General features: G+C 37.3%; 1 protein-coding gene across 1 annotated transcript; it reads left to right on the forward strand.

The window, feature by feature from the left end:
- Nucleotides 1-14,429: 14,429 nt before the first annotated feature.
- LOC142850714 (large ribosomal subunit protein eL34-like) lies at nt 14,430-14,783 on the forward strand. Its single transcript, XM_075974633.1, has one exon. The coding sequence runs from the start codon at nt 14,430-14,432 to the stop codon at nt 14,781-14,783; it is 354 nt and encodes a 117-aa protein (XP_075830748.1).
- Nucleotides 14,784-20,385: the final 5,602 nt, after the last annotated feature.

Consider the following 20,385-nt stretch of genomic DNA (forward strand, 5'->3'; position numbering starts at 1 on the left):
AATCAGCCTTTGTTTTCTGAGTGCTGGAATTAAAGGTGTGTTCCACCATGCCCATCCCTACGCTTTTCTTTAATTCTTTTCACAAATTGGAAGCTTAGCTGGATGGCTCCTTGCTCTGAGGTCAATACTCGCTTTATTCCACTTAGCATCTGGATTTTCCTTAATCTGTTTACACTTTCTGATGCCCTTACACTTTCTCATAGAACTCTCAGTTTTGTATTTTTCCTTGTTCAGCTTGTCCTTTTCACTACAGATCTGTGTAAGACTGACCACTAATAGTCGCATAATACAGTCTATGCTGGGTTGCTTGGTAATGTCCTATGTCAAAGCTGTTAATCCATAACTCTTCAATTTAGCCTCAGACAGATTTATTTTTTTGCATAAGGGCAAAAAGAAGCCACATTCTCCACCAAAATATCACAAGAACAATCTCTATGTCAAGTATTAATATTCTTCTCCTTGGAAACCTCTCATGCCATATCCCACAGTTAAAATCACCCTGCACCACTGTCATCCATGTTCCAACTAGTACGATCCATTAAGCCCCAGTGAAAGTGTTAAACCGCTTTTTATCCAAAGTTCCAAAGAGCACATTTGCTAAACAAAAGCATAGTCAGGCCTACCACATCAATACCCAGTCCCTGGTACCAACTGCTGTCTTAGTTGGGGTTCTATTGCTGTGAAAAGATACCATGACCATGGCGACTCTTATAAAAGAACAATTTTAATTGGGGATGGCTACCAGTTCAGAGGCTTAGCCCATTATCGTCATGGCGGTTAAGTGTGACACAATGCAAGCTGACATGGCACTAGAGAAGCAGCCGAAAGTTCAACATCTGGAACCCCAGGCATCAGGAACAGATTGTCACACTGGACCTAGGTTGAGCATCTGAAACCTCAAATCCCACCCCTAGTGGCACACTTCCTTCAACAAGACCACACCTACTCCAACAAAGCCACATGTCCTAAAAGTGCCACTCTCTATGGACCTCTTGGGCCATCTGATTCAAAATACCACATCTATTATTTTCATATTTAATCCAGTTTTCAAAAAAGAATATTCATAATTAAGTTTGTGAATTATGAAACAGGTATTCTATAATTCTAAAGTACACATAGCATCTTATAACAATGTTTTCTTTGATACATTTCAAAAATGGAGAGCAAAGCATGCTAAAACAATTCATGTAAATATGGGAACTATAATAAACATAGTATAAATTATATCTCAAACAACAATATGGATACTGTAGAGCTGGATCTCCAAGAGAATGCCTAATGAAACAGGAATTTTCTTTTGGTCCATGATCTATAACTGAAATCCAATATTTAAAGATACAGGTAGTTTGCCTCCCCATTTATAATCAGAAACTAAATATTATAAAAATCACTTCATCAGTAATACAATTTTACCCACCCCTACAATATACAATTTTTTGTCTGTTGACTTTACAGGCTGGCCCTCACCAGATCTGGAGAACAATAGTCCTCATTTTCATTTTTATTATATTTGTTCATTGTCTTTATGTACTATGTTACACAAGGCCATTTCTTGTTGAGAAATCACATATGAGAGAAACATGCTATTTGTCTGACATTGACCTGAGTTTCTTCATATGTTCACCTCCATTTGCATACAAGTTTCTGTAAAGGACATATGATTGTCTTACTGGTAAAGTGATTTTTATTCTAGGAAAATTTAAAGTAGAAATCATTAAATGAACCAATGGTGTCAATATTCTCAAGTTAGTTTGAGAGAAAATAAAACCATAGGGTTAGCATTTAAGTAGTTAAGTTTGAAAACCTTAGCACAGTATAAATAGCTAAAAGGGTATTCTTTTATAAATTCGATTTTAATCATAGAAATAGATAATTGACATGCAATTTTAAGTTGAAAAAATGTTACTCAAAAATTAAAGATTTTTTTCGCCTTTGTACTTCTATGAGAGTCATTAATGTCAAGAAGATTTTGCTATTTCCCTCCTGTGCTCTTCAAAGTAATTTAAGATTAAATGCTGAAAACTCAATTTTAGTTCCAAGATTTTTATTGAGTTGATGACAGAGATAAATAAACAACTTTGATATTAGAAGGTTTGTCAAACGCTAAGAATTTTTTTCTAAAATCATTCTTCAGCAAAAGCATAATTCTGAAAATTGACACGGACTTATATTTTTCTTCTATATAAATAACAAAATTGCACAGCATATTTCTGCATTGGCATTGGGCCTTAATATCACAAACAATAAACTAACCTTGTCTAACATAAATAATATTTTGAAGGGTTTAACTCGCATTACTAAGATTTGCAAGGGCTTGATCCTCAATCTGGTGTCACCTGGGATTTGATTTCATGGCTTTCCTCCATCAGTTTACTGTACTGTGACATTCCTGAACACAGATGTGACAGTCTCATCCCTCACATCCGTACCTAACATCATCTCCTAAACAAAATCCAGGGACTTATTGACATTCAAGTGAATTAACTCAAAATGCCCAACTTTGAATCAAATGTCTTAGCCAGAGTACTGAAATATATGCCTGGAAAGCCCTGTATCACTTCCTGAGCAGAAATGATAAGCAGACACAGCTTTTTCAGACATATATGAATAGCTTAAAGTAAATCAGGAGCTCCCAGAGAGGGAGGAGTATAGAAGGGAGCTTAAAAAGAGACTACTGCTATCCTATCAGCCTCTACAAGATCCTATTCAAAGGTGGATGGAAAAAATTTCTAGATGTTTCATGTATATCTTCACCATCCATCACTTTACTTCATAGGGTGATAGTCTATCAACGCTCAATATGGCAGTAACCTATTTTTAGTATTTCTTGGACATTGGATTCAATTTCAATTAGTACAAAGGTCATCATATTTAGACCTAGAACCATTCAGCATACCCTTTTTCTTCTTTGGATCTGTGCTGTGCATATTTATAGGAATTTCCCTAGATATTAGGAATATTTCAGTTTGTAAATTTGGAGATGAAAAATGAATTTAGTCATCTAAGATAGATAGTTGATGACTAAACACAACAGGGTAAGGATTGAAATCTTAGTGTCTGCTGTCTCCAGTTCTCCATCTCTCATATCTTTCCAGAGTACTGGGAGGCTCCACTTCAGTACTTGGAGCTTGGTGTACAGGCAACTCCTTGTGCTCCTCCCATCATAGCCACGAGATAGTGGCTACAATGAGGTATGCTTTCACAAACAAGGAGATCTGGAGACCAGTTGACTTGGAACGTCCTTTCTCTTCTTCTTTTCCACAGTTTCTCATAACTTTGAGTTTTCAGTTTGCCCCAGAGCTATTGGAACAAAATAGACTGATCCATGCTAGCTGGGCTCCTCTAACATTAATGCATTATTCAAAAATGCAGCTTATATTTCAAGTGGAAAGTTTATTGACTAATTAAGGTAAGTATAGTTAGTTTGAACACACTCCCCTCTATAAGGAGACTTCAAGCAGTGCTCAGTGATTATCCAAATGCTACCTCTTCCATGTGAAGAGAGAACAGGGCAACTCATTTGGTGATTTCAGTGTTTAGTAAGTTAGGCTTCATTCTCTCAGCCTGTCCACTTCCTTCTAGAACAAGGTTCAGGTGGACACTAGGCAAGTTTGCCACACTGACTCTCCGCCCTCACCTTTCTGATTTGTAGCTATACAATATTCTTTTTCGTTTCTGAGGTCATGCTTTCTTTAGTTTTTCTTGATTAAAAACAAAACAAAACAAAAACAACAACAAAAAAAACCCAAAACCTTTTGTCCCAGGAATTCTATATACATGAAAAAACTTCACATATTTATCCTTTTATGTATGAAAACCTATATGGTTGAGCAGAATTTTACTATTTCTATAATATGCCGTATAATGATATTTTACTATCAATATGTTCTTTCTACCTCTTTAAGATACATATAATTGATTAGGCACTTACAGCTAGTTTAATTAGGCCTTTAAGCTATTATCTCACAGACACAAAAGAGATTAAAAGCTAGGATACTTATTTCATAATAGAGAATACTTAAGATAAAAATGTTATGAAACCTGTGCACAATCAACCATCTAATTAATAATAAAGATAAGTTCCAACACTGTGCACTTGTGACTCTCCCATCAGTGTTCATAACCATGTATCATCAAAGATATCCTAAAAGGCTTTGGTTTCTTCCATCATTCCTAAACGAATGAAGCTGTCAAAGACTTGTTAGCTGACCAACGTTAATATTTTTCTTTCATTTTTTGGAAATTTATTAATTCATCAGTGTAGATTTCTTTCACATCCTGTGTTAAAGTCCAATAAAAGATACAAGACCTTGAAGCAAGTCCACAGGGAAAATTTTTCAAAAGAATATGGTGTTTAATTGATGCCCAAATACTCTTAGGAATGGAACATTATGAAGAGATCATTCAGCAGTAAAGCACTGTGATCTCTGAGATGAGCAAAACCCAGGAGATAAGCACTGTGATTTTCCCTGAAGCTTGATTACCAGAGGCCGTTCCCAGCCACAAAGCAGAACGGTGGAGTCAGCAGATCACAATTCTTTGGCAGAGGTTCAAGTTGAGAGAGCACAAGGCAAGTAGGAGGAAACCACCATGAAAAGGGAGTAGAAAAGAAGATGGGAGAGGAGGAGACAGAGACAGACAGAGGGAAGCACAGAGATTGACAACTGAAACCTGTAGCTCCCTGCAGGCTTTGATTCTAGGAGAGGATGAGCAAAGAAGCAAAGAAAGCGACAACTTAGATCATTCCTAGGACTCACACAGCAGGTTTCCAATCAGTCAGACAACACTGCTCTAAAGACACAGGAGTAATTGATGGAAATGGAGGTTGTAGGGTGGAACGGTGGCTAGGAGTTAAGAACAAATGGTGTTTTTGCAGAGAACAGGTTTTGATTCCCAGCACTTCTATGGTGGCTCACAACCATCTTTAACTCCTGTTCCTGACATCCACGGGCACTGGTTATGCGTATGGTAGGCACACATACATACATGCAGAAAAATAATCATACAAACAAAATAGAATTAATTAAAAAATAAATCAACATAATTATCAGAAGAAAATAATATTAGCAAGGAGAATAAACAATGATACATTAAGCCAGCAGAACTCAAACTCTAGCCTTCAAAAACCAAATGACCACAAACAACTGCCAACCAAAACAAAATCCAATACTTTGAAAAGATTACAACAAAACTCAGCATCTACAATGTCACTGTCACATTATACATAATTAATTGAGAAATTTCTTACATTTAAGGAAGCAAGGCAGTTTGTGCCATAAAACCATCAGGTCATGGATATAAAATAGTGCTTACACATACATATGTGCGTGTGCATGCATGCAAGCACACACACACACACACATACACACATTTTCCAGTACAAAAGCACATACACAGAAATTTAACTTTGGGAGTATGTAGGGGGAAAAGTTCAGTGTGCATCAGGATTTCTCTGCGAATTCCTGAGAAATGGCATAGCCTGCACCCAATTCGCAGGCTAGCTGTTTATCCAGTCATTACCGTGGTCTGTCTGGCATCCAGGGGATTTTGCTCAGGATTCTAAAGAAGGCTGTGTGCCTCGCATATAAACTGATAGGTAGAGGCCTCACAGAATCTTTTAAAAACGCACAAAAGAGCACATTTTGTGCATAACGCATTTCCTATCTGTCTCCAGGCCTAAGGTTCAGCCTCAGTGACACTAAGGGAGCTTGTATTTCCCTCGTTTTCTGCATACAGAATGTTCTCTTGTCAGGCGGTAATGTGGAATACCTCTTGTTTTCCTTTAATTGCATAGTGACATTCAAACATACATCTGGACCTTATTATTTTGGTTTTGCTTGTGGATTAGAAAAGAGAGAAATTGTTTGACATTTTCCCTATTGATGTCTGTAATAACTATTTGATTTAAAGTACTCGCAAGAAAAAAGTAGACCTGCCTCCTCCTTGAGACAAAGGATGCTCTAAAGAGGCCTTCTAAACAGGAGAGTTTCTCTATCTGGTTGGGAGGGGGGACATCAAGAGGGTACTTCCTACATGTAGGGCTGGAAATACTCAAACCAACATCTACTCATTCCAGATCGGGCAGTAATGACAGAACAAAGGAATGAGTCTACCAAAGTCTGACTGAGAAAACCAACGAATTTGCTGGTGTTACGAACAGGAGTGTAGATAAGAGGTTCCTTCCATGAGCACAAATGAACTCAAAGGCAGCTGCATTATAGAATGTCCGCACCAGCATAGGAAACAGCTTATGAAAGCTGCAACCCTTGAGATCTCTGCAGGATTTTGAGGTGGATTGGCAGGTATAAGAGTCTTCTCCAGGCAGTTTGGCTCATGCAAAAGTCTCTTCCAAGCAACTTGGATGGTGGGAGGATCTCCTCCAGGCAGCTTGCCTGGTCAGAGATTCTAATGCCTCAACAGTTGTCTATGCTCTCCATGCCATTGCAACAGTGAAACTTTGAGAATCTTGTGAGTTTCAGGAACTTCCTAAGACACATGAGTTATTTACCCGTGAGCGTCCTTCCACCCTCCTGAAGGGAATATTTGATTTCAAGATAATTGCTACAAAAGATAAATTTGATTCCTTTATACACATGGAAATTATACTTCTTAAATCCTGTCTTCACCAGTATCCTGGACCAGATTCCTAAAGTATCTTTATAAATTTCCTTGCATAATATATTTTAGATAACATAGCTAAGAGAATGACCTAAGTAGTAATCCTTTCCTATGGCTAAGAGAAAATATTGTCTTTAATCTTTACTAATTTATAAATAACAGTACCTTGCTATTCACAGTATGAAGTCTGGGAAGCCTAAATTCAAAGTGCTGGTAGGTTTGCTATCTATTTATAGTCTGGTCCCTGATTTCAGCTCAAACAATGGAAGGAGCAGAAAGTTATAGAATAGTTAGCTGCCTGTCTCCAGTCATTAAATGAAGGCACTAATCCTATTCATGAGGGTAGAGCATTCTTAACACAGTCACATTAAAGCATAAGTTTGAGCGTATGTTTTGGAGGGAACACATTTAGATCATCACAGCTTCTGCCTCCCCGAATTCACCTAGTGTGCTCGCCAGTCTTGACTGCAGGCCCTCGTAGCCTGATATGCTCTATACAGCCTGCAACTCTGGATGAGGCCTTACTGCTTTGTGCATTTGAGCTGAATGTAAGCCTCAGAATTGCCACTAGTGATTAGAGATCCATGAGGTCTGTAATTTAAGTGTAAAAGTTCAAATGATTCAACTATTTGTCGTGTTATTGGTCGTGTACCATGTGAACAACTCAGACAATTTTGCTGCATTGATGTTTCTTAATCAAGGAACACTCTTAAAGTCATTATCCGCAAAGGAAGGAAGCTCAAGTAGATGGAGCAAATTTCCACAAGTGTTGTGATTGAAAACTACATATACTTATTCCTTACCTGACAGTTCCTTCAATTAGAAGACTAACATCTCTCTCATGGAGCTGAAATCAAGGTGCCTTCTAGGATAAGTTGCTTTTTGGTCACTTTTGGGGAAAATACATTTTCTTGCCCTTCCAACTTGCATCAAGACACCACATTCTTTTGTTGCTGCCTCTTTCTTCCATCTCCAAAACCAGAAATGTAGGCCAACACTCCTTCACAATTGATCACTCTGATCCCAACTCCCTTTTCCACATTTTAAGAATTTTTATGACTATATTGATTTTTACAGATAATATAGAATAACACACTCATCTTAAAGATTGTTGATTACCAATTCAAATTCAATACACAACCCCTTTTCCTTTTCCATTGAACATTTTCTATGTACAGGAACAGGGGATTAGTGCATGGATATCTTTGTATGTACACTATTCTATCTACAAAAAAAGCAGAAATGAATTCAGTTTTGTTGTAGCAAATTTGCTACATCATCATGAGATAATTCCTCAGATTTGTTTTGAGTCAGGACAAGGCTGGCATGACCCTACAGCCCTTAAGGACTGCTTGTTGTTTATGACTTGGCTCTGGGAATTGGCACTATCTTGGATGATGCATTACTTTTCATGGAAGGGCAGTCATAGGAACCTTGACCTGAGAACTCTCAGTTCTGTTATTAGCAACTGGCAAATGAATACAATTGCATTGAATGGCACTAGAAGAAATTTTGTGCCCAACCACAGTTTTCCCTGACTGTAAGGTTTGCCATATGGTCAGAGGAGGATGTGCTGAGTTGAGTAGATAGAATATTAAAGGAGACATTGGGGTTGCAAAGTCTCCAAAAGTTTACCCCTTCTTTTATTGCTAGGTTTGTAAATAGTACATTGCATTTAGGTGAGTCTCCCTTGTGCAAAGAAAATGATGTGCCTTCAATGAAATCTTCAATTATTTTTTGCTGCCTTACTACTATTTGACCATGAAAGATATCACTACCTGCTAACTTAAAACTTCTTTCTGTTGCTTCCTATAAAGCTTTCTTAATGTTTGACACAAGCCCTATTCCCTACTCCCAGCCTAATGTGGATCATACTGCAGGAATCTTCTCTCAGTTCTCCAAACCTCAGCAACTCTCTGTGATTGTGAAGAGAAAAAGCACTAGGTAACAACAGTGACAATAACCACTGACTGTCTAACAATATCAAGGCCACCCAAGACACAAAAGAACTCATGTCATTGGCTTGTCAGCACTTCCTGAAGAAAGTTCTGGCATGAGGAGAGAGGAAGAGAAGACTCATCGCTATAAAATGTTAGTGGCACATTCTTAATCCTGAAGGCCATTACTTGAAGGATATTGCCTTTTCAGAGTGTGCCATCTGAAGGAAGGGCTGTCTAGTCCATTCCTTCTAGATATGGAACCTGAAATTGACTTCCAAGAGTAAAGACCGCTTCTTTCTATTTAGGACTCCAGTAGCATACTTGGGTGCTATTAATGAATTGCTGTTGAAGGAGCTCCAAGATGTAAGTGCTGCTGAGGAAAATAATCGTGAACCATCCTAGAGACATCAAGGTGCACAAAATGGAAGGAGCCTGACTGAGGTGACCACAAAGGCCACAGGAAATGCTCAATGATCACAGCTGGCTCTTCAGATTAACATAAAGTCCCATGCTAAAGCCCTTTGTGCATTAGTCAATGAAACATAAATAACTAGATTAAAAACTACATTTTCATTAAGTGAGGATCCATTCAAGCAATGAGCATAGAGTAAAATATTTTTAACATTGAAGGAGAAAACTCACATGTAGGACTCTGCAATCATCTTTTGATGTTGAAGGAGAAACAGATGAAAAACAGATAAAACCCGAACTTACTTAAAATAGTCTTGTTCTCCAAGAGGCTGGAAGAAGTTCATCAGGAGGAAGGGAAATCATACAGATCAGCCAGGAATTCAGATAATTGTGTATACAGAGAAGAGTTTCAAAATCAAATTATATATATATGTATATATATAAACATATACACATATATGTATATATTTACACACATATTTTTGTTTCAAGTAAAAAATTAAAGCAAAGTACATGATCATCATAATAAGTGAATAAATGAAATAAGTGTAAATAATATAATAACTGAGTAGTATAATAAGGAAGTCAAGGTACCTAAGTTATATGTGAAGAGGTTTAGTTTTATTTGGGGTGAATGCAGATTAGTATAAACACATTCTGAAAATTCCAGAGAAATCACAATGGTGTTAAAGACAACTGAAACTGAAACGTGGAACAAAGACAAACTCCAGTGCTCTCAGTGCTCAGCTGAAGTTTGGGGTGGCATACACAATAACTCATTTCAGTTGCCAACTTGACTACAGAAAGAATCACATCTGAGATATGCCTCTATCTTTGGGAAACTTCCAGAGAGATGTGATTGAGAAAGCAAGACCCTTGTGGGAGAAGGACAGCCGCACTTTTACATGGGCTGTTCTGAACTGAACAAAAGAAACAAAGAAAAGTTGTCAACAACTAAGTGCTAAGCACACAGTTGTTACTGTCCTGTCTCCTGTGCCATACAAGATTGGCAGCTTTCAAACTACTACAAGTAAAAGTTGCCCCCACCAAGCTCTACGAGGCCTATTTAGTCACATTGACAAAAATATATGTAATACATTATCAAAAGCAGGTTGGAGAGAAAAAAAAGTTCAAAATCTGTTAGTAGATTTTAAGTAGGATAAATACTAAGGAAATTATTGAAAATCTTTTAATGATAATGATCTAAATATACTCCTTTGAATGTTTGTGTGCAAGTGTGTGTGAATGTGTGTAAGATATCTATGTACATGTTCACATGGATGCCTACAGAAGCCACAGACCAATGTCAAGTTGCTTGTTCTACTGTTCTTCACCTTATTAATTATTTATTTGCAGGAGTCTCTTACTGAAGCAGGAGTTCACAGAGTTGGCTAGACTTGATGGCAAGTTGAACTTCAGGGATCTGCCTATCTCCAGCTTCTCAGAACTGGAATTGCAGGCACATTGTTCCAGATTTATCTTTCATGGAGGTTCTAGGGATTTGAACTCAGGCCCTCATGATTGCATGCCTTTGTTCACTGAGCCATCTTTCTAATCCAAATATACACACCTTTTTAAAATGGATTGATAAAATGATCACATAAAAACAAGACCCAGCCATGTTATGCACACACTCTAAATACAAAGATTAATATAGTTTAAAATTTAAGATTTAGAGCAAGCTACATTGTTATAATACTAAATAAATAACATTAGTTTTAATGCCATGTATAAGATTTCAAAAGAGAAAACTTAGAGGCTAGCACTCCACTCTAGTAAAGATTCTAGTTTATGTGGAGGGTCAAAGATTTTTGTCTGTGCAACAAATAACAAATTGTTGAAATGTATGAGGAAAAACAGAGCCACAGAGAGCAATATACAATTCTACCTTTCCACCTGGAGATTTAAATACTGAACTTTCAGTATTGGTGGTCATAGCAGAAAAAAAATATTTAAGGCTATCATTGGTTTGAACAATACCATCAATCAACTGAATTTAACTGACATATATGCACTACTGCTTTAAAACGTAGCAGAATAAACATTTTTTCTCAATTTTACCTGAGATATTTAACAACACAGACATCATTCTGGGCCATAAAACAAATGTGACATGAAGGAAGGAACAGAACCATGCAAGGTAGTTTCAGAACAACAGAGGTGAGTTAAAGATAAACAACAGAAGTCAGCATGTATATGCCAAGCATTTGGATATCAAACAGCACACCACAACAATGTGGGTTAAAAAAAATCAACAGAAACTGAAGCCCACTTTGAGGACAATAAAAAAAGAAAACACAATATGTCAAATTTGTGTATAAGCAGTGGGAAAGCAATATTCTAAAGGCAATTTATAGCTCTACACAGAGCAAAGAAAGGGAAACCTGAAGTCAGTAACTTACATTCTACAGAGCTCGAAAGAAGAGTGGTATTTCTTTGAAAGGAAGAAGTCTTTGCTTCATGTAAAGCAAGGAGAAAACCACCAAGAGAAACTAAAGCAGAGATCAAGTAAAACAAGAACAGGATAGCAATAGAGAAAAACCTAGATCACTTAAAGAGATAAAAGAAATAAAATAAAACAACTTAGACATAATGGATCAATTGCTTCAAAACTCAAACTACCAAAAACTCCTCCAAGGAGGAAAGGACTTATTGGATCCATTACATTGAATCAATAATTTACACGCACACTAATAAAAAGACAGCACCGAGGTGAAAGAGTTTTACAGTTGAATTCTATCAACATTAATCAAGAATTCATACTAAGTTTTCGTGATCTCATCTCGAAAAATCAAATCAAAAGGGTTAATTTCTTAATCATTTTATGCTTAATATTCACTGAAGCATATACTACAGTGAGTTTTAGAAATTTCTTGTTTCTGTGACTGAACAATATTCCATCATTTGAAGATCACACGCTTTATTTGTCCTTTCATCTGTACATGGTCACTAACACTTTTAGCTTCTGGATCCTGTGAAAATAGCTTCTGTAAAGCACTGGCAGACAAGGTATCTGGTATATTCTTCTTACATTTGTTTGTAAAGCATTGTTTATAGTATTTCCTTGCTACATGATGGCAGCTTTTTCTATTTTGTGTCTTCTAACTTTATCCAATTTTTCTTTTCAATGTAGCTAAAAGAAAACTTTTCATCATTGGTTTAAATTTTCATTTTTAATTTTACAAACAAGTTGTATGATTCTATTCATAGCCATTTTTCACAAGTTCTGTTCTGCTTCAAGCTTCATTGCATCTTAAGTATTTTATTTTCTTTTGTTATTTATTTGAGGTATTAGAAGCATTTTATTTCCTAACATTTCATAATCTTAGTTTCTTTGTACTGCTGTGAAGCTACATATTTGTATGATTTCAAGCCTTTCATTGTGTACTGAGATGCTTCTTTATATATATATTCTATTTTAAAATTTCTAAAAGCACTTAAAAGGAATGTGAGTTCCTCCCTTGTAGGATAACATATCCCTGTAAACATCAATCGCCCAAGTGGTTGTTAGGGATTTTGCCAGCTCCTCACTGATTTTCTGTCTACTTGGGTAGAAAGCTGAGAGTTGAATGTTGTCTACTATTGTAATTGGACATTTGTTGAATTGTTTCTGTAAAACATGTACAGTTTCTTTAAAGCTTTGTTATAATGTGAATGTAATTTTAGTATTGTCTCCTTTCTTGTACCCTTCCAATAGTTTTTATATCCATCATTTCCCTGGTGATAATTGTTTTGCTGAACTCTATTAATCATTAATACAACCAAATCAGTTTTGTAAGATTATAGTTTTTATGGTGATTCTTTACTATTGTTTCACTTTAAAATGTTTTATGCCTGTATTATTGCACAGCATAATTTGGTAACAATTTTTATAGGAATGTGGTAACTCCTGCCATTTTACTTTAAGTGTTGAAATAATATTGTCTAGCAGAAGTATCTATGATGGCAGGGTTACCTCATGTTTTCATTATCCAGAACAACTAGCCTTTAGTATATACAGAACACTTGAAATATACTAAGAGCAGCTAAAAACTGATGTTAGTTATACTTACGTGGTTAGTAAATAGCTCACTCTGTAGTCTTTTCCAGGAAAGCATGAGAAGCTGAGTGTGATGCCCAGAACTCACACATAAGGCAAATTGTGTGGGCTGCAAAGGTAGTTCATCAGCTATGAGCATTTGCTACTTTTCCACATGAGCTGGGTTCAATTCTCAGCACCCACATGGAGGCCCACAAACTCTAATTCCAGGGCCTGTGACACCATCTGTTGGCACTAAGAACCCATTCTTATCTTTCATTAGAAAGCCAACAGGCATCTAAAGAATAATAACAAAATAAAAAAGATCAAACAAAAATTGTTCCTAATTTTAGCTTTGACTTTCTCTTCATTTAGTTTGATGTTAGTTATTGGCTTGATGTACAATAAAGGAACTTCTAAAGGCATCATAATCTTTGGTTTCGAAATCTACTTACAGAGCTACAGTACTGAAAACAGCCTGCTATTGGCATAAAAACAGACAGGAGGACCAATGGAACCTAATCAAAGACCCAGATATCCATCCATATAACTACGAACACCTGATTTTTGACAAAGAAGTAAAAAATATAAAATGAAAAAAAAGAAAGCATATTCAACAAATGGTGCCAACATAATTGGATATCAACACGTAGAAAAATGAAAATAGATCCATATCTATCACCATGTACAAAACTAAAAGTCCAATGGATCAAAGTCCTCAAGATAAAACCAACCTCAATGAACCTCATAGAAGAGAAAGTGGGAATTACAACAGAACATATTGACACAGGAGACGACTTCCTAAATATAACCTTGGTAGTATAGACACTGAGAGAAACAATAAATGACACCTCCTGAAACTGAAAAGCTTCTGTAAAGCAAAGGACACGGTCAGCAAGACAAAACGGCAGCCTACAGAATGGGAAAAGATCTTCACCAACCCCACATAGGACAGAGGTCTGATCTCCAAAATACGCAAAGAACTCAAGAAATTGGCCATCAAAAAAACAAATAATCCAATAAAAAACGGGTACAGACCAAAACAGAGACTTCTCAACAGATGAATCTAAAATGGCTGAAAGACACTTAAGAAAAAGTTTAACATCTTTAGCCATCAGAGAAATGCAAATCAAAACAACTCTGAGATTCCATCTGAATCATAATGGCCAAGATCAAAAACACTGGAGACAGCTTTCGTTGAAGAGGATATGGGGTAAATGGAACACTCTCCCATTGTTGGTGGGAGTGCAAACTGGTATAGATGTTTTGAAAATTAGTATGGCGATTTCTCAGAAAAATAGGAAACAACCTAGCTCAAGACTCAGCAGCACCACTTTTGGCTATATACCCAAAGAATGCTCAATCATTCCCCAAGTACATGCACTTAACTATGTTCACAGTAACTTTTCCTCTTCTGGGGATGGTGCTTAGAGGCACTCAGAATGGTCCAGCATTTGATATACCGTCATAGGCTCTCCTACAACACAGCCTCCAACAAAACTAGGCTCTCTCGAACCCCTGGCAACAGGATTGTTTGCCTTTATACCAAGAAGGTTGGAAAAGCACCTAGATCAGCATGTGGCGTGTGCTCAGGCCGACTCCAGGGGATTCGTGCTGTGAGACCGAAAGTCCTCATGAGATTGTCTAAGACAAAGAAGCATGTCAGCCGGGCCTATGGTGGCTCCATGTGTGCCAAGTGTGTCCGTGACAGGATCAAGCGGGCTTTCCTTATTGAGGAGCAGAAAATTATTGTGAAAGTGTTGAAGGCACAAGTGCAGAGTCAGAAATCGAAATAAATGTATAGCATTTTTTTAATAAAGGTCAACGCTTAGAAAAACAAAACAAAACCAAAAAAAAAAGCTATGTTCATAGTAGCAGTATTTGTCAGAACCTGGAAACAACCTAAATGCCTCTCAACCAAAGAATGGAGAAAGAAGGTGTGGTACATTTATATAACAGAGTACTACACAGAGTAAATAATAATGGCATCTTGAAAAGTGTGGATAAATGGATAGAGTTAGAAAACATATTGAGTGAGGTAATCCAGAAAGACAAATATAGTATATACTAACTCATATGTGGCTTTTAGAAATAAAGCAAAGTAAAACAAGCCTACAATCCACAATCCCAGAGAACCTAGATAGCAAAGAGTATCCTAAGAGAGACACACATGGATCTAATCTACATGGGAAGTAGAAAAAGATAATATCTTCTGAGTAAACTAGGAGCATGAGAATCACAGGAGAGGGTAAAAGAGGAGGGGGGAAGTAGTAAGGGGAGTGGAGAAAAATATATAGCTGAATAAAAACAATTTAACAAATCACAAAACTGAAACTGGAAGCCATAAAATATACAGTAAGAACCTCTAAGGTAAAACAAAGTAAAACAAAACAACTCTCCCCCAAAAAACTATACAGACAAGCAAAACCCAAAATAAACAACACCAACAACAGACTCAACATTATGAGACAAAGAACTTCTAAAGATGCTGTTGAGCTCTTTTGTGTGTGTTGGCTATCTACTGCCGGGCATGGGGCCTATCCTTACGAGTAGTTTGTTTCCGCAGGAAGACTGCCTTGTAGGAAACCAACTTTTCATTTTCAAGTGGTTATCGGTTGGAGATATCTTCTGGATTAGGGATGGGTGTGTATATCCAGTTCTCCTTTCACCTCTAAGACCCTATGTGGTGTAGACCTGTTCAGGCCCTGAGCATACTGCTAGCCTCTGTGAATTTATTTTTGTATTAATTGTGTTGTGTTTACCAGACTCTGATTCCTTCATGCCCTTCCTTGACTCCTACACTGTTTCTGTGTCTACGTCCTGACAGCAGGGATTTGATGGAGACATTCCTTTAAGGGCTGAGCTTTCCAAGGTCTTTGACTGCATATTCACTCCCTGCATGGCCCTGCATTTGTCTCATCTGCTGCCAGAGGAAGTTTTCTGATAACTGAGCAAGATACAGATATATGAATATAGCAGAAATTTGTGAGAGGTCATTTTAGGGCCTTAAGTTAAATTTCATATTGGTTGGTTACTCCTATAAGATATGTGTTATTATTATTACAGTATCATTTCATGCAGGTGGATATAAAGGGTTTGCAGCTGAGTTGGTGTTTGTATTTCTCCTTTGCTATTAAGCAGAGTACATTCTAGTACCATGAACCGGATACATTCCAGCCTGTATGGGGGATGCTCTATATAACCAGGACTTCTCCATATTCGTTGCCTTGTATAGGTGTTGTTTTCAGTGATAGAACTTTACTGTCAGTTTGTAGAGGACAACTATTGGCCTTGGAAATAGCCTGAATGGTTTTGGGGTTCCTACAGGACCTCTTTGACCAATGACCAGATTAGATGGAACCCATTCCTGGTACTGGAAGCTTAATTTGATGATGAGAGATGTTTGGTTGGGGCTCAGTCTTCTCATGGAAGAATATCTTGATCCAATATTTTTTTTTTGTCACAAATGACCTAATTTTGTCTGCCTTAGTGAACTTTGTTCTCTTTTTTCTTGTCATGGAATTCTAATCTCATCTTTTCCTCCATTATCTTAAAGAAATTCTCCTTTTATCTGGCTTACATTATCCTGGGTGGGAAGTCTGGGACTGCCTCTGATGTTTGTGCCTTTGTTGATACTCTTGAAATTATAGCTTCATTAAAATTTGAAAATGCTGAGCCAGCATTTCTTTAAACATTTTGGCTTTGTTAAAACGTCGGACATTTTGACTAAGCATACATAAGACTGCTTTACATCTGTCTACAAGTCAGTAAAGCCTTGTTTAAAACTCAGGAACAATCACAGTGGGTTTTTGATCCTACTGCATGTACTGGCTTTGGGGGAGCCTAGGCAGTTTGGATGCTCACCTTAGGAGACCTGGATAGAGGTGGGCGGTCCTTGGGCTTCCCACAGGTCAGGGAACCCTGATTGCTCTTCGAGCAGATGAGGGAGGGGGGCTTGATCGGGGGAGGGGGAGGGAAATGGGAGGCGGTTGCGGGGAGGAGGCAGAAATCCTTAATAAATAAATAAATAAATAAATAAATAAATAAATAAATAAATAAATAAAAAATTTTATCTTCCTGTACTTGCTCCAAGTCTTTGACTCTCTATATCTGGCTTTGCTGTCTTCATTCCCTGAATGTTTTAGCAATGCCAAATAGTTTATCAGGGATTTTATGAGTCTCTAAAACTCAATACTAAATTTTCCATGTCGAAAAGTAAAATTTTGATCAATTTTATAAATTCTTCATTTTTCTTTTCAGCTTTATGTTTTCTTTATATTACTGATTGTGTTTAGAGTTTTATGTTCACCTCTGTTTTGACGCAATCCATCATTTCTGTTAGATTGTATTCCTTCATCATCTGGTGGTTTCTCTGGGTGTTGCAAAGACTCTCCTGTTTTTCCATATTCCGTATGTCCTTCATTCTATGCTGGCCATTCTGACTGCGGCATGCCCATTTGGGCTGCATTATATTCCTTTTTAAAGTTCTGATGCTGGTTTTGTGTGCAGTAAATAGCTCCTTATCAAGCTTCTTATTAATCTTCAGATTGGAGTGGTTTGAGACTGTTTTCCTTAAGGATAGTTTGACCTTCCTGCTGAGCTCCCAATCAGCCACAGATTTCTGCTGCAAGGCAGAGTGTCTAGTGAAACATATACACTAGAGCAGGTTTTGCTTTGAACATCTTGGTGCCACGGATGAGCACCACAAACCATCACAAATGTGCTCAGCTGACATTCTTTGCATATTTTCACACCCATTTCTCTTCAAAGATCCCCTCTCTGCAATGCTATGCCCAAACATTTCAGTTGCCAGGACCCAACAAAAGGCAACTCTACCGTCTAATTCTGAAGGAACCAACATGCAAAACCTCATGGCAGCTTGCATAAGTTAATTTAATTTTCTCAGAGAACACAGTCTTGTACCACCTGTTGTTCAGTGTGCAGAATCAGCCCTTTCATATATGCTTCCAGTTGGTTTTCTAGTTGCTGATGCTGAGAAGCAAAGTTTGATAAGGCTCTTAGAGCTTGGCTAGCTGATGTTGCAGTTTTTCTGGCATGTTTTTATTATTATAGTCTGAGGATCTGTCTCTTATGTCATTTTACTCGCTAGTTAGAAGTTGAAATCAGGACTAAAAGCTTCCTTAAATTGCTAAAACTGTGAAAAGTTTCCATCCATTTGTAAGCTGTGATTCTACTGGGTTCTTGATGCTGAGCTATGAGAGTGGCGAGTGTTCTCATGCATGTCTCTGTGAGAGGAAATATTTTCCTAGTTCAATGTACCAAGTCATCAGATGAGTCATTAGATTTGGGACAAGCACTCTGACTACACATGGCAATGTGCTTTTGTAGAGATGAAGACTTTGGGGAAGTCTGAAGCACTGATAGTTTTCTGATGGCATAGCAACAAATAAAAATATTTATTCTTTCTTATATGCTTATTGATAGATGCTCACTGTGCTGGTTACTACTACTACTGCTGCTGCTGCTACTATTACTATTATTATTAGTATCAACTTGGCACAAGCTAGGATAATATGGAAAAATAAAACCTCAATTGAGAAAGTACCCCCATCAGATTTGCCTGAAGGTAGGCCTGTTAGGGTGTTTTCTTGATTAATATTTAAGGTGAGAAGGACTACCTTAATATGGGTGGTGCCACCCTTGGGCAGGTGCTCCTGGCTACTGTAAGAAAGCAACATAAACAAGTCATTCAAGTAAGCCAGTAAGCAGTGCTCCTCCATGGTCTCTTCTTCTGTTCCTGACAACATGTCTCTGCCTTGCCTTCTTCCCTCAGTTATGGACTGTGATTGATCTAGACATATGAGCCAAGGAAAGCCCTTCTTCTCCAACTTGCCTTTGGTCATGATATTTATCACAGCATTAGAAAGCAAACTAAGACACACATGTTGAAACATAATCTAATTTGTGGGTTATCAATATTTAATTAAGGTTCAGTTAGGCTATTTCTCTTAAAACACTAGAGACTATATGAAAAATATGACATACATTATTATAGAAAGATGTTTCTGTTCTCAGAATGAATTCTAAGTGAAAATCTTTGTTTTTATATAAAAATACTTACCAGAACTGAAAAGATGGCCAAGTGGTCAAGAACATTTTTGCTGAAGACCTGAGTTCATTTTTCAGCTCTGGTGCTAAGCATAACAGGTCTAGGGAATCTAATACTTTCTTCTGGCCTCTATCAATACCCACACACATATACATAACCATACAAAGTCTCTCTCTCTCCTCTCTCTCTCTCTCTCTCTCTCTCTCTCTCTCTCTCTCTCTCTCTCTCTCTCACACACACACACACACACACACATGCACATAATTAAAAATAAAATAAACCTTAAAAATAATTTATTAAGCCAGGCGGTGGTGGTACATGCCTTTAATCCCAGCACTCGAGAGGCAGAGGCAGGTGGATCTCTGTGAGTTTGAGGCCAGCCTGGTCTACAGAGAAAGTACCAGGACAGGCTCCAAAACTACAGAGAAACCCTGTCTTGAAAAACCAATAATAATAATAATTTATTAAAAGAACTCTATATTGATGTATGTAATTATATTCGTTTGTTTTTTGTTTTCTTAAAAGTTGCAAAATGATTTGAGAAGTTTGAGGCTCAAATATTTTCTCTGCTGTAGAACCAATTTTATTTTAGGAAATTAAATACCTACAGGGACTTTTAAAAAATAGTATTGAAAAAAAAATCAAACAGTGTGGTTCATTTTAGTATGAGGCTTGCTTTGATCTCATCACTGAATCACAGCTGAGAAGGAGGCACTAAGACCCTGTTTTTCCTAGTTGGCAGTTTGCACTAAAGCTCATAGGCTGAAAGTTACACACATTAACTGCCCCATGACTAAGCCCATCAATCAGAAGGGGGCTGGAATCTCCACCTCCAGAGTGGCTGCTATACTAGAGGAATGGGAAAGGTTATGCCTCTTTGAAGAACTCAGCAATGAGGAATTCCAACAGTGAAAACTGATTAGGGATATAAAAAGCCCTGTGTTTTTAATCAGTCCAGCCATTTTTATCTTTCCCTTAGGCTCTTGCTCTGTTTTCAAGATCATGGAACACACTGCTTCATTTTCTATACTTTGAGTCTCTAGCATTCTTATTACGAAGTGAGGACCATGGGTTTTCACAGTTTTAAACATGCAAATCAAATAAATGTAGTGATGCACAGTCTTCCTGGGAGTCTTTATCTTCAGACACACCTTCTGGATTCCTGCAGACTGCTTGAAGACAATTTGGTTATATTCTGAGGGAGAATAACTTAAAGGGACCAGGAGAGGCAAAGAAACACATTCTAAAATACTTTCTATTGTCTGCTTTCTTTGTCATATAGAAATTATCTTTCTTTCTTCCAACAACTGATTGCAAGGCAATAATAT

This window comes from Microtus pennsylvanicus, chromosome 5 (genome assembly GCF_037038515.1).
Source record: "Microtus pennsylvanicus isolate mMicPen1 chromosome 5, mMicPen1.hap1, whole genome shotgun sequence".
Lineage (NCBI taxonomy): Eukaryota > Metazoa > Chordata > Mammalia > Rodentia > Cricetidae > Microtus > Microtus pennsylvanicus.